This window comes from Anastrepha obliqua, chromosome 1 (assembly GCF_027943255.1).
Source record: "Anastrepha obliqua isolate idAnaObli1 chromosome 1, idAnaObli1_1.0, whole genome shotgun sequence".
Classification (NCBI taxonomy): domain Eukaryota; kingdom Metazoa; phylum Arthropoda; class Insecta; order Diptera; family Tephritidae; genus Anastrepha; species Anastrepha obliqua.
The window spans coordinates 118,522,149-118,538,190 of record NC_072892.1 but is presented as its reverse complement, the minus strand read 5'-3'; the positions used below and the strand labels follow the sequence as shown (position 1 = coordinate 118,538,190).

Below are 16,042 nucleotides of genomic sequence, written 5' to 3'. Positions count from 1 at the left end.
GTTTGTGAATAACTTTTTTACTAAATAAAAAAAATGATTTTCAGTAATGCAACTCTCAATTTCTATCTTTACGCGCTCCATTGCTTGTGCATAGCAGCTGCCTAGTTCACAAGTGTCAAATATGATTGGTGTACGAAGCCATTTACAAAAATCTAAATCTTACGATACGGTGATTAATTTTGCGCCACCCTATCTGAGTACAAAACGTAGGCGTACGAATTAATAGTGGTTAGGGCAAGCAAAAAATACATGCATTTTTCCAAAATTTTCGGACGAAAGCTTGCAAATTCACAAAAAGTATTGTAATACTTTTTAATATTATACGTCCAAGACTTTTTTTTCTCATTGCATGTGCGAGAAGCTAGCAGAATGACCGATGAACTGACTCATGAAAGCTCAACTAAGGATATGTCAGAGGCCATTTCTCCCATTTGAGTAGCAAACATGTCGCATCTCAATAGGAATATTCTTTATTTTAATAATAAATCTACTTAATGAGCTCTGATTCATGGGTAAATTGGAAAACAATTGCATTTTTTTTAATTTGCAACAACACTGCAATTCTTCATTTTAAATTAAATGCCATTTCAGATGACTGGTCAACAGCTGCATACATACAAATACATACCCATGTATGTATGTTTTTGTTTAAATGCTACATTTTTCGTTTTAAAGAGAATTGATTAATGATTCAGTTATTTTACTTACAAGTCATTGAATCGAGATTTCTTATCGATACTTTTATTTCAATTTAGAAAAATTTACATAAAAAATCATGATTTATGATACAAAAGTGAATAGAATTGAGTTTATGAAGAAAGATTTGTTTAACAATCTTTCGTAAATTTTTAATTTTAGGAATAAAAGTATTTACAACTAAAAACACCTTGCCAGCGTGATAGCTGTGAAATCGCATTACCCCTGCTCAAGCAGAGCGAAAATACACGAAATGAAAACACAAGAAATTACATTTATAAGAGACGTGATGCAAAAACAACAACATGCAATGGACAGAGACAAAAAAAAAGATGCGAGATGGTAAAGACAGAAATGAAAATGAAAATCCCACAGATTTGTACTTTTAATCGGGCAACAGCAATGAAAGTGCCTACGCCCACTTGAGTGCTTTTCTACGTAATGGCGACCACCACAGCAAAACGAAAGAGGCAGAAACGCATACATTCTGCACGCCAGCCCCCATCCACCATGCTGTTGATACGACTACAGTGTGAAAAAAATTTTGTTAACTATTTTGAAAAGTTAACGATAGAACTCCTACGACACGGAAAATCGGTTAAAAAATTAATGAGTTTCTCTACTTTTGATACAAAAACAATTTTTTTTCTTTAAATTGAATTTTTGGATACACAACTAAAAATTCCTAGTTTGAAGGAGGCTGCATCATGGCCTAGATGTGGGCGCAATGAAGTAAGTAAAGGTTAAAATAAAGATTTTCATCACTCAAAATCATGTTTTTTTATTTTGAATACTTTATTTTTTTGAATATTTTATTTTATATTTTTAATTTTTTTTATTATTTATTTATTTTTGTTTTTTATTATTGATATTTTTCTTTTTTTCATTTTGTTATTTACTTTTGTTTGTTTTTATTTATTATATTTTACTTTATTTTTTTCTTTATTTTTTATTTATTTACTTATTTATTTATTTTTTGTTCTCTATTATTATTTTTTTGTTTTTTTCTTTTATTATTATTTTTTTTTCTACTTCTAATTTAACAGAGAGGATTAATTTAATTTAAATTTTAGTAAAAGTTGAATTAAAATTTACGACCTTGATCGAAAAAGTTTCCGGAATATATTCAGAAAATTCAAAATACAAGTTTATTCCCCAAAAGTAATATTAACGCTTTCAAAGTACTCCATCTCAACTTCCAGGCACCTGTGTCAACATTCGATCCAGCACTCGAAAAATTTCTGGAACTCTATTTTCGGTATAGCTATCAGAGCCGTCTTCGTTTTTTTACTACTTCCGTTCGACTTTCAAAACGCGTTCACCGTAGTGGTTTTTGCGAGCATTGGTTTCTTTGTGCAAAGTGCTGATACGAGTACAAATAAATTCCATTGGTGTCGATTTTCCGCTTTGACTTTATCTGCGGCCAAGTGAGCAAATCGTCAGATGTCGTGAATTTGTGATACAGGCTTCGTCTCCATGCACCTTGCGGCTATTCTCTTCGACGATAGCCTAGCGTATTCCAATCTAGGGACATTCTGCTGATGTCAGTCGCAGGTTTACGGATTATATGGCCTATCCATTTCCACTTTCGTTCGCGTATTTCAATCTCAACCGGACTTTGTTTGCTTCGTCCAAGGAGCTCGTCATTAGAAATCCAGTAATCTCACCATCATTTCCTTATTGTTGAGGGCACAATGAACGTGTACTTTCTCATAATTGAGACTCTAGATTTGCACCTAAATACTTATAGATAATAACGGAAGGTTCGCCTGAGAGCAGATCTGCACTGTACGTAGATGTACTAGAAACCTGATTATAGGTTGGGTACCTAACACCAAAATAAATGTTAGGCACGAGGGCAAGGTGTGATTCGGCACACTGAGATCCACTGGACGTACTAGCAGAATTAAAGCATATTCATCCATCCGCTACTCTTTGTTCATATCATGCAAAGCTCATACCGGAAAGCTCGAAGGTTCAATAATCTTTCCCAGAATATTTCTCTCTAATCAATGGCTTTGACAGATGTTATTATCGAAAGACAGATGTTATTACCGGCTCACCGAAAGAAGGTTATACACAAAGTTGTCATTCCGGAAAAAACGACTCTATCGCGAATCCTAACTAAGGCGGTCTGTTTCTGAAAATACGTTCAGTGATTTCAGAACAAAACAAGTTAATGCTAGCACTTGACATTTGGCATTCGGTTTCCGCCCAAATTGACGAAAAGCTGTATCGCCAAATAGGAAGAAGAAAAATAAATATGGATGAAATTTTGAGAAAAAAAAATTATGAGGCAAAACAAATTTCTCAGACTGCAGTAAAATTTTTCCGTTGTAATCTTTGCTTGCTGTTGTCGCCAACTTGCCGCAGCTATCGTCGCCACATTAAGAATTCATAGACCGCGGAAACAAGGCAAGTTTTTTCCATTATCTTGTGGATTTCATTTTTAAATTCCTGCTGCTTGTGTTACTTTTTTGTATTGGTTTTTAACTCGATGCTGGAAAGATGCTAACAAAAACGAAAAATATGAAGCGGTAGTGGCTGATGGAAAAAGCAAAAGCGAAAATAAGGAATGCTGGGCACCGACTGCTGAGCTGCCATGGCAATGAAGCTAAGCGAACGCAAACCTTAAGCGCATATGGCAGCGAATGAAAAGCTGGTGGCATAACGTGCAATGCAACAAAAAAGAACAAGTGGAATCTATAAACAGCAAAGAAGGATCCGCTGAACGACAGGCCAAAGTATGGTGCAGCAAACAGGAAGTAAGAAGATAGAGTCATCCGGCTTCCATATGCAAGAAAACACTTCACAGCATGGCTGGAGAATATTATTTTTATTTGAAAACCAACAAAAAGTATGCGCGAGTATGTGTGTATGCATATCTATATTTTTGTATATGTATTGTATATATATGTGTAATGGGTATTTCATTAAGTGCGGCTTATTATACTTTTTGAAGTAAAACAGCTGCTGTTTCGGAAATTCTGGACACTTTTATATCAGATCGTTGGGGCAGCGATACCGCTATTTATTTTATAACATAATACATTTTTCGCTGGTGGTCTCCTAGTAGTATCGCTCATTGATCTTTTTCTATTTTTTTTTTTTTAACTTTAAAAATTGGAACTCATACGAGCATAAAGGAATAAGCAGGGTATTGATGCGAATATGTAGAAGAAAAGTGGAATACGAATACATAAAGGGTTACCAAATTCCGGTACCTTAACATGAGCAATAAACAAAATGTTTGCATGGGAGTTACCGTACCTCTAACCTAATGTCTATCACTTTTCACTATTATAATGGTTCTGAGTGGTTCATTTAACGTTTGGAATTTGAACTATTGATTTTTTTACAATAATTTGGCAGCCAAAATGACATCCTTAATGTGGCAGAGATCTAGTTTATAGTTAGGTTGGTTTATGTTACGGTGGTTGTCACCCTTCATAAGAGTACGGATCCCCCTAATTTGGGATCAAGTTCCCCTTCTAATTCCCCATGTGCTGAAACCACTTCGTCTCTCGGATAAACTATAAATTATTCTGCATGGTTGCCGATTCCAAGTCTGCCAGACATCCAAAAATGTAAAATGTTCATGGTTAGCCATTCGCAAACCCAGTAGGTCGATTTGCGCTTGAATAAAATTTGCCTAATGGGCTGAAGGTAGTGGCCGTCGTAGCCGAATGGCTTGGTGCGTCACTACCATTCGGAAGTGCGTAGCTTTGGATCTCAACCGTGCATGAAATACGAAATGATAGAAAATATTTTTGTAATAGCGGTCGTCTCTTGGCAGGCCATGAAAAGGTTCCTCATAAAACCATACCCCGCTCGGAGTCGGCTTAAAACTGTAGGTCCCTGCATTTATGGAACAACATCAAGACGCAAGCCACCAAAAAGGGGGAGAAGCTCGCCCAAGCGATATATAAGGACTAAAAGTAAGCTTGGACTGAAGAAAACTTGGTTGAAGAAGGGCATTTTTAACGAAAATTTAACTTTTCAGATGATTCTCATTTTTACCTCGGCGGCCAACATAACAGACAGAATTATCGCATTCAGGGGTATCAAAAAATCCACACGCCGTCAAGGAGTAGCTGAGCCATCCACAACGAGTGACTGTTTGCTGCGCATTTTGATCGGACGTCATCATTGGACCATTGAAACTGAAAAAGAAGCCGCCATTTCCGTCTGTGACAAGCATTACCGCACCATCCTAACCAATTCTTTTTTTCCACTAGTTGAAGTTAATGACATGGACAATATTTGCTTGCAACGGCACGGTGCACTGTGCCACATAATCAACCTTATAATCCATTTTTTCCGCACTGCCCTCGTAAAACGAATAATCAGTTAAATTTTCACCTAGAAACTGACTCCATTAGATTTTTTTTTGTGAGGACACCTTTAAGGACTATTCAAGAGTTGAAACATCAAATCCAAGTTGACATTGGTGAGATAAGTACCGAGGATCCACTAGTCTCGTCATCATCATCACTGTTCGGCGTGAATCATGCAAGGTTTTTTTGACATCAATGAAATCTTTGAAATGAATTTGTTTCGAAAGAAAGATTCTCAGAAAGATATATGGCTTTACACAACTTAAGATGAAACCTACCACAAGACCAATGACGAGTTAGACACATTTAGTAGAGGTGCAAATGTTATCAGATACTTTAAATCGCGAAGAATTCGATGACATTGGGGTCACATTCTATGAATGAGCAACTAAAATTCTTCGAAACAAATCCGCAATGCGACAGAAAGAGCGATCGGCCGAGAAAAAGATGGAGTGATGACATTGAACCCAACATAAGAATTATGGGCATATCTGATGTAAAAAAACAGGTTGGAAGCAGTGGTTCACCCCGAACTGTGATGCTATGGTGATGATAAGGCTGGTGAATCCTCGGCACTTATCTCGCCAATGACAACTTTAATGTGATGCTTCAACTCTTGTATAGTCCTTAAAGGTTAGGCGTAACATTTATTCTTAACTGTGCCCTCACAAAAAATAGTCTAATGGAGTCAACTTCTAGGCAATGGAGTCAACTTCAAGACAGTGAATAAAATAGAGAATATAATTTCGGTAACACTCGACGTTGTCACACATGAGAGTTGGAACACGCGAGTAAGGGTCATCAACCAAATCATGACACGAGCAGTACTCTCACGATCCAAGACTAATGTTGCCAGATTCAAAGTTTCTAACTGTAAATTAGACAAGCTTACCCTCCTCGTTCCTCACGTGCAGCCTACTGGACAAATTTTAAATGCTCGTAGAAACGTTTTTAAAACAGTTATTGAGCTAGTGACCATTTGTATAGCCAGCTGCACATATTGTTTGTACTAAAATGTAAACACTTTTTCTCAAAGCTGGTAATAATGTAAAATAAAGCACATTGAGTCTCATCACCTGAACGAAAAACAGTTTTAGTAAAGTAGTAAGCCAAAATGTTTCAAATTTTCAAAATTGTGAAGCAGAAAAAATCGAAATAATATTTAATATTATTGTTTAAACTACAGTTAACAAAGTAATGTATAAATTCTTTCAATTACTTTCTTCTAATACCGTTATTTTTGGCAATTTTTCTCATGTCCAGCCAGCTGCACATTTGTAACGTATTAGTATAAATATGGCAAGTAAACTTTCAGAGCAGCAAATTTTCGATATACTCTTGGAAAGTGATGTTGAGGGAATGTCAGATGATGAAGACGATATGGAGGAGCAAATTGGGCTAGATTTGGAGGAGGAAACAACCTCGGAATTATTCGATGAAGAAGAACCTTCCATACCCGAAGTTCTGCAGCAAACACAAAACAGAAAATTTAAATGGTTTTCAAAAAACTTTACCAATTCTTCTGATTGCCCTGATGAACTTGAATGGGATGTTGAAAATAGACAGATGTGGACACCTTATAATTATTTTTGTGAATATTTCAACGACGATTTCTGGAGTTTGGTTTCAGAAAAAAGTAATATGTACGCTCATCAAAACAACAACCATTTAAACGCAACTCCTTGTGAGTACAAAAAGCTTGTAGGCGCTCATATTATAGCGGGGTGCATGAAACTTCCAAGGATACATATGTATTATCGACCTCAAATAAAAGTTCCAGCTATCACCCAAATCCCTAAAGATCGATTTTTCAAGTTGAGAAATGCCATACATTTTGCTGACAATATGTCAGTTACCGAAGAGGATAAAAAAATAAACTTTGTAGAATTCGACCAGTACTAGACGTTTTGTTGGGAAAGTGTAGATCGATACCTAAGCCCAATAAATGTAGCATCGACGAGCAAATGATTCCATTTTCAGGAAAACGAGTCTTAAACAATACGTAAAAGGTAAACTAAATCCAGTGGGATTGAAAAACTTTGTTTTAGCGCCGACTGATGGTTTGATACTGGACTTTTTTATACACCAAGGGGCAAATACATGGCCCGACGGAAAGCCTGATAAATATTTGGGAATTGGTGGTACGGTGGTAAAAAAACTTTCTACACACCTCAATAAAGATTGTGAGATACACATTGATCGCTATTTTACCTCTATAGCTATTCTCGAGTATTTGTTGGATAAAGGTATATTTGCAACAGGTACTATTCAACTTAACAAAGTGCCTAAGGAACTTCGGGCAAAGTTATCGAACGACAAAGCGTTGTTAAAAAAGGGAAGAGGTAGCTTCGAAGAATTCATAAGAGAAGATGATAAAATGTGCATTATTAAGTGGATGGATAGTCGCTCTGTATTAATAGCTTCAACATCGAGTGGATCACATCCTCTTCAATCCGCTCGACGATGGGATAAAGTAGGCAGAAAATACATCAACATCGATTGTCCAAATGCGATTTTACGTTATAACCAATGCATGGGAGGAAGAGATTTAGCGGATAGGTACGTCTCCTATTACAGGATTGCTATTCGCACCAAAAAGTGGCCTTTAAAGGTATTTTGGCACTTTGTCGATTTCGCTGCATGCAACTCTTGGATTTTGTATAAAAGAGATATAGTAAATATGCATGTGGTGAAAACAAAAAAAATGTCATGGATTTGGTTGACTTCAAATTCTATATCGCAGAATGTTTAATTGCTGATGCTACCATAGATAAAGAGGGAGAGTCCTCATCAGATATAGAGTATGAACCTCCGACAAAAAAAGTTAAAAGAAAAGTAAAACCGTGGCCGCCGAAAGATATACGCACAACGCAGAATAAACATTTACCAATTTGTGCCGTCTCTGACAAAAACAAGTTTATGCGTTGCGGTAAAGAAGGATGCAATCAAAAGACTCGTTTTAAATGCATTTCTTGTGACATATTTCTGTGCATCAATAACGATCGGCATTGCTTCATGGAGTTTCACTCTTAAGTGCTCATTATTGTTCTATTAATACTAGAATAATTTTATAATACCATTTTAATTAACTTGGTATTGAAAGTTTACACTTATTTATGAATTTAAAAATAATATGAATTAAATAAAATGAATGCTTTACGTTTTTGGTATTTTAACGTTTTCTACTCAACTTAGTTACAAATGGCCAGCGGTCTGCACCTGCAATATGTCATAATCCTTTCGTCCTTCATATACTTGAAACAAATTTTTCTCTTAATTTTGACGCTGTAGTTATAAAAAACACATTTTTAAAGAAAGTGAATGTTTTTTTTTCTCGGGACCGAGGAGGTTACATAAATATATACCTTACGCATACCTAAAGTAAACGAAATCGACGATTCATATTCATACATATTTAATTTTTTTACAAAATGACCGACCAGAAAGAATTTAAATCCAAAATAAGGCAAAATAAAAAAATATAGTACATAGCTTACAGATAAAATTTAGTAGAAAATTAGGTCTTACCTAAGGAGGGACCCCATTTATGTGTGCCCGCATGTGGCATCAAACACATTGCCACCATGCGAGCAGGCGAGACAAAGCAGTTAGGATACGTTGCGATAATATCCGTAGGGGAGCGCCAAAGCGCGAAATAGCGGGATAAGCGCAGAAGACAAAACAAGCGCAACGGGACAATTGCCAATTCTAATGTGATTTAAAGATTACTTAAGCAGACGAATGAGTGGCATAAGGAAGATGTTGGGAAAACGGGGTAGAAAAACTATTAAATGTTAAATACATTTGATGCTTACAAAAAAACAAAGCGTGAAAGTGCTTGCGAACCGGATGCGCTAATCCCGTTACAGCATTGCGGTAAATAAATTAAACTACACCAATTTGGCAGCGAAAGCATTTTCATGTTGAATTTCCAATTAGCAGGAAACATTTTCCAAAGAAATGCACAACGATATAAATATTTATTTTCGACTTCGACGAAAAACAAAAACTATTATAAAAATTGTATGAAAAAAATTAAAAAGAACTATTATTATATGTAATTATAAATTGGCTCTTTGTACACTGCGACCTAAAAAGATGCAGCCATGTAGCCTACTCAAAAGGTTTTAGACTATTAATATTAGGTGAAGTCCAAAATAAACAAGACTGAGCTGAAATAGAAATGGCACGAGCTTTGTAATTTTGAATTTATTAATCAAAATAGCCCGAGAGTCGATATACTTTTTTGCGCGATCTAAAGGCTTTTCGAAAATGTGTTTCAGTTCATTCACGATGTCACTACACGCCTTTTAGATGGCCTTTACGGACGCAAAACGTTCTCCTTTCATGGTCAAATGCAATTTTTCGAATAGGTGGAAGTCACAGGGAGCCATATCAGATGAATACGGTGAGTGATTGATGGTTAAAATGCGATTTCTAGTCAAAAATTCAGTCACAAGAGTGGATCGATGAGATGGTGAATTATCATGCAATAAACGCCAGCTTCCTCCTTCGCGGTATTCAGGGCGAATTCGACGAATGCGATGCAACAAACGCTTCAAAACGCCAAATTAGAAAATTGCATTGACGGTTTGGTCCATTGCCATGAGCTCCTTGTGGACAATTCCCTTGGAATCATAAAAATAAATGAGAATCAACTTTATTTTTTATTTCTCCAACGCGATTTTTTGGGTGGTGGCTCGTCTGGTACCTTCCATTCGGCACTTTGACGCTTAGTTTCAGGTTCATGTTGGGAACACCACGTTCTCGCCTCTTTAATGAGGTCTTTTGAATGTTGAATTCTAAGCAATTTTTGGTCCTCAGTTGACTTGTGCGGAATGAAACGTGCACACCCCTTTCATAAGCCCAAATGATCAGTTAAAATGCGATAAATCGATATTTTAGAGATATTCAGCCCCGACTTCATGAATTTTAACGATGATTTCGGTTCATTTTTGATAAATTTACGAACAATTTCGAGGGAGTTTTCGGTGATTACTGATTTTGAGCGGGCCCGTATGTTCATTGTCATTTATGTCCCCAAAACCATCTCTGAAACGTGTAAACCACTCATGAACTCTGGCTCTAAATAATGAGATAGACAATCATCGCCATAAAATTTGTTTCATCTATTCAAATGTTTCGGGAAACGTTTTACCGATCTGAAAAGAGTTTTTTACCGATGACACAAACACACTGACACTTTAGACGCAATAACTTCGCTTTCACTGAACCGAATGTCACCACGCTTGCACTGGAAGTCAGCTAGTGATGTAACTGCCAACACACTAACTCATTAAAAAGATTGCGGCGTTAAAAACATTTTTATGACGCCAGTCTTGATTATTTTGGACTTCACCTTGTAAATCATAAAACTGCTGTAGGCTTCAATTTTATCAGGAGGTTTGAATCTATAACCCCAACTCCCAGGCAATTTAGTCTGCTGCTGGACAGACGCATAGAGCATGTTCTGTTGTTTCTTGTGCCTCCTTACAGAGTCTACAAGAATCACTTTTTGCCACACCAATTTTTTCAGTTTGAGTTTACAATGTCCTGTTAGTAGTTCAATATAGAGTTTTATGTATTTTCTGCTAAGGTTAAGGACTACCTCTACCTTCTAGAAATTATAGATCAATGAGTCTCTTCGATTAAGCCTCGCTGTTCCCACTCACGTAAAAAGGTACTTTTGAAGCTGTTGTTTACCCTACAGAAAGATTCAGGACCGCAATTTCATTCCCTTCGCACCTCTCATGTCCCCGTACCCACAACAGAGTATCACAGTTTCTGGACGCTAGAGTATCGGTAATTTTACAACACTCCCAGGCCAACGTCGATTGGAATAAGAAGCGGTCTGGCGATTTTCGAGCTCCTTGACTGCCAGAGAGAAGGTTGATATCGGCACCACGCGTGCCTCTACGAAGACATTCCCTGGCACATGGCTCTAAGGCGTGGACCTCCGCCTGAAAAATGGAAGTCATTTTTCCCATTGTAGTTGCCTTCTTGAAGTGTGACCGGAAAACTCCAACCGCGGCACTGCCGTCTTCCATTTTGGGCCCATCAGTAAACTACACCTGTACGCCTTGTTTTAAAGATGTTTCATTATTCCTCCAAGCTGAGCGATCACGGATGACCACCTTGAAATGCTTGGAGAATTCTAGTTTTCTCTCCATCTTGTCACAGACCGTCAGGTACGGAGAGTTCAGGATTGATCACAGAATTATGTGCAGTGTAGAAAAATGTAACGGAAACCAGTCTTATATCAAAGTATAAAGAAATGAATATAAAGAAAAAATGTATGTTGTAGGTCTGCGTTATTTAAAGGTAGATGGGAATTAAAAAAAATGTTTATTTCTACACTTATAGTAAAAAATATCTACATCTAACATCCAATTTATAAAAGCATTACAAATACAAAAAACTTCTTACTCACCACACGGCGTATTCGCGCTAAAGAACAAATTTACCAAACCCTGTGAATAATCCGTTTCGGCCTTGCCATGCGTGCCACAAAAGTCGAGCGTAAATTCGCCATTGCCGCTGGGAATCTAAATAAAAATAAGACAGAGAAAATGTCGTGCTAGTTTATGCTACATCAAAGTCCTCAAACGAAAATTGCCTTATTCGCTAGCTGAGTCACTCACCTTTACTTTGCCTTCGTCTGCGAAGAGCGCCGTTTTAAGGTTGTATCTAATGGAAATATCATCGTTAATTATTTCGCATGTTTCTTCATTGAAATTGCACATGTGGGAGGGGCAAATAACGTTTGTCGCCCATTGGAATTGATAATGGCAATCGATGATTGCCTCTAGAATCGGTGTGCCCTGAAACGAAATGAAATGAGATTAAATTAAATAAAAATTGACGTGATAAAAATATACGGTAACTAAGGTAATCTGCAACTCGCCATCTGTAGGGTTTTTCAATAGGTGCGCTTCAACTTTTTTCCGATAGGGAGGGCGAAAGACGCAATATTTTTTATTTTTCGCTTGTCATTTGTAAACTTCATTAGTATACATTTCATCATGGAACGCTACACACTTGAGCAACGATTGCAAATCGTGCAAATTTTTTATGAAAATAATCGTTCTGTTGCTGCTACTTTAAGAGCATTACGGCCATTTTACGATCCATTTAACAAGCCGTCCCGTTTTGGGGTTATGTGAAGTCATTGGTCTACAGTAACAAGCCGGCGACGATTTGTGAGCTCAGAGCCAATATTGAACGCGAAATTGCTGGAATTTCGGCCGATTTATGCAAAAGAGTGGTCGAAAATTGGGTTCAACGATTGGACTTCGTAAAACGTGCACGCAGTGGTCATGCAAAAGAAATCGAATTTCATACTTAAATGTATATGTTCAAACTCGATAATAAAAAAAAAAATTAGTTAAACAAGTCAAACAGTTTGTGTTTTATTCAAAAAAGTTCAAAAGTTGAAGCGCTCTTACTGAAAAACCCTATACAAGGTGGCGTAAAACTAATCCGAAGATTTATATTTTTATACAGCTACAGTATGTGTACAAACAGTCGAGCTATGGAGCGCGTACAGGTCAAAATAAAAGTAAGGTGGAGCACCAATAAGTTCGATCGGATTAAGGTAAATGGCGTTAGAACGATAAGTTTTCGTACTAAAACAAGCTTCGTACTAAGCGAAAAGACAAAACGCAATATTTCTTCGATAAAGGCGAAAACGCAAACTAGCAGCTGAAAATATGAATACGAGGACGGTTCAATATGAAAGATCGCACTCCTGAGGGAAGTTGGTGCTAGCATCGTGTGCTGCCATCTATCAAACGACGGCAAAGGAAATTTCTAACTGATTTCGCTTTTTGTTTGGATGGGAAAAAATGAGAGGAGATAAAAGCAAAAATAGATCCTGTCTATGGGGACGCTTTGCCATCTATGATCACAGTTAGATATTGGTGGTTAAAAAATGTGCGGAGCGTTGGGAAACGCGTATCTTTCTAAAAGGGGACTATGTTGAAAAATAAAAAATACAAAGTTTTGAAAAAATTGTGTCTTCATTTCTAAGACGGGTTCTTATAGAACCCTCCTCGTACTGCTTATGGTTTGCCGTCAAAGCTGCTCCGCACTCTATCGATAGACAGATGAAAATCATAGAGTCCAACCATCATATGGGCGCTGACCGTCAGTAGCGTGTGAATTACTATCAACTATCCTCAATCTCAACAAAAGGAAGAGAACGATTTTATGTCGAAAGTCATTATGAACGATTAATTGCACTTCCACTAAAGGGGTCACGTAATAAGCAAAACCTTCGTTTTTAGCGCACTAAAAATCGGCGCGTGATGCACGACGAACCGTTACATCCTCTCATAGAGACTGTGTGGAGCGGTGTTCACACGGAAGAAGTACTAGGGACATATTTTTTTAGTACGTCATCGGCACTACTTTCGCTGTTAATGGTGAACGATACGGGGCCGTAATAAACGACTTCTTACTGCCGGAATTGGATAAACGGGGCTTGGTGAACAAGTGGTTTCAACAAGACGTACCAACTGCACACACAGCATAGGCCACAATGCATATTGTGAAGGAAGCGCTTCCTAGTTCCGCAATCTGATTGGCATGGCCAGCAAGATCACCCGATTTAGTCATCTCAGACTTCTATCTTTGGAGCTACTTACCAACAAACACTAACACAATCGCAGACGTTATCATCTTTTCCAATTAACAGAAAAAATTGCAAAGGTCCAAACAAAGATTTCCCTCAAAATCAGTGTTTTTTTTTTACTAAAAAAGTTATTCAAAAACGAAATTGGATGAGTAATTTTGCGCCACTTGGTATAAGCGCCCGCGGTGGCCGGAAGGGTTGGGACGCGACTACCATTCGGAAGTGCATACGTTCAAATTTCCCTGCATGAAACACCAAATGGTAGAAAAAGTTTTTCTAATAGCGGCGCTCTAATACCGTCGCTTGGCAGGCAATGGAAAAACTACTCATAAAAACTAGTTGCCATTCGGGGTCGGCTTAAAACTGTTGGTCCTTCCATTTGTGGTACAACATCAAAACGCAGACCACAAATATGAGGAGGAGCTCGACAAAACAGCAAATAATGGGTTTAGGGTAACGAAAAAATAAATCCATTATTTTTAATTTTCATTTTCCGCAAATGGTTTAAAACTGTTTTATGGTCGATCGTTTGCTCCTGGGCGATGCTACAACTACTAACATGCCGATTAACTTGGATTATTTTTGTGATTTTATCGCCATTTTCGACTTTATCGCCTTTTGCTTCAAGATCAAAAATGCCTGAACGGAATGGACGAAACCACATTTGCACGTTATTAACTGTTAGAGTATCGGCACCATAATCACCATTCACAATTTCAGCAGCATTTTCGCCCTCATCAAAGAAAATCTGTAATTTGTACCGAATTTTCTCCTTGTTGACTTCCATTGTTGGCATCCTGTAACTCTCAACTGAATAGGACAAACAAAAAATAGCAAAGAAGTTTTTTTTACTGTGAAATGTCACCTTGACAACGAGCATAAACTTCAAATTGATTGATCAATACTTTACGAGACATCGATCACTACAGCCGTCTACCGAGAACACAATGGATTTCTTTTCCCCCAAAGTAATATAAAATCATTCTTTCAATACAAAAAATAAAAAAAGTTTTGAGTTTATACTAGGTGAAGTACAAAATAAGCAAGACTTAAATGTTACAACCCCAGTTGACTTCCCGTGAAAGCTGGCGTTCGGTTCCGTGGAAGCGAAGCTATTGCGTCTAAAGTGTCAGTGTGTTTGTGTCATTGGTACAAACATGAGTTTCGAACAAATTTGTTTCAAAATCGGTAAAACGTTTCCCGAAACATTTGAATAGAAGAAAAAAATATTATGGCGATGATTGTCGTATCTCATTATCTAGAGCCAGAGTTCATGAGTGGTTTACACGTTTCAGAGATGGTTTTGGTGACATAAATGACAATGAACATACGGGCTACAGGCCGCCCAAAATCAGTAATCAGCGAAAACTCCCTCGAAATTGTTTGTAAATTTATCAAAAATGAACCGAAATCATCGTTGAAATTCATGGAATCGAAGTTGAATATCTCCAGAACATCGATTTATATAATTTTAACTGATAATTTGAGCTTACGAAAGATCTGTGCACGTTTCATTTCGCACAAGTTAACTGAGGACCAAACATTGCTCAGAATTCAACTTTCGAAAGACCTCATTAAAGAGGTGAGAAAAGACAAGAACTTCATTTACAACACTGTAACTGGTGATGAAGCGTGGTGTTTCCAACCTGAACCTGAAACTAAGCGTCAAAGTGCCGAATGGAAGGTACCTGATGAGTCACCACCAAAAAAATCGCGTTTGGAGAAGTCAAAAATGAAGTTGATGCTCATTTGTTCTTACGATTCGAAGGGAATTGTCCACAAGGAGTTCGTGCCAATGGACCAAACCGTCAATGCAATTTTCTATCTTGGCGTTTTGAAGCGTTTTTTGCATCGCATTCGTCGAATTCGCCCTGAATGCCACGAATGAGGAAGCAGCCGCTTATTGCATGACAGTGCAGCATCTGACCGATCCACTACTGTGACTGATTTTTTGACTAAAAACCGCATTTTAATCATCAATCACTCACCGTATTCGCCTGATATGGCTCTCTGTGACTTCTATCTATTCGTATAATTGCATTTGATCATGAAAGGAAAACTTTTTGCGTCCATAGAGGCCATCCAAAATGCTTGTACCGACATCCTGAAGAATATTCCGGTCAATGACCTGAAACACTCTTTCGAAAAGCTTTTAGATCGCCCAAAATAGTTTATTGCGACCAGAGGGGACTATTTTGAAAAAATAAACTCGAAGTTATCAGAACAAAGCTCCCGTCGTTTCTATTTTAGCTCAGTCTTGTTTATTTTAGCCTTCACCTGGTATATATATTTTTTCGAAGTATTTAAAAAAAAATCAGAAAAAAATTGGTTTGTTTCAATTGAGATCCCGTGGTAAATATTTTTTAAATGCAAGATT

At 37.4% G+C, this 16,042-nt stretch overlaps 1 protein-coding gene across 1 annotated transcript in view; it reads right to left on the bottom strand.

Annotated features, from left to right (window-relative positions):
* LOC129236925 (cation-independent mannose-6-phosphate receptor) overlaps positions 1-16,042 on the bottom strand; it is a 190,083-nt gene that overhangs the window by 14,165 nt on the left and 159,876 nt on the right. The window contains exons 12-13 of the mRNA XM_054871231.1: positions 11,675-11,854; positions 11,464-11,578 (exon numbers count right to left, since the gene is read on the bottom strand). Of these exons, the coding sequence (XP_054727206.1) occupies positions 11,464-11,578; positions 11,675-11,854 (295 nt within the window). The remainder of the gene's footprint in view (positions 1-11,463; positions 11,579-11,674; positions 11,855-16,042) is intronic.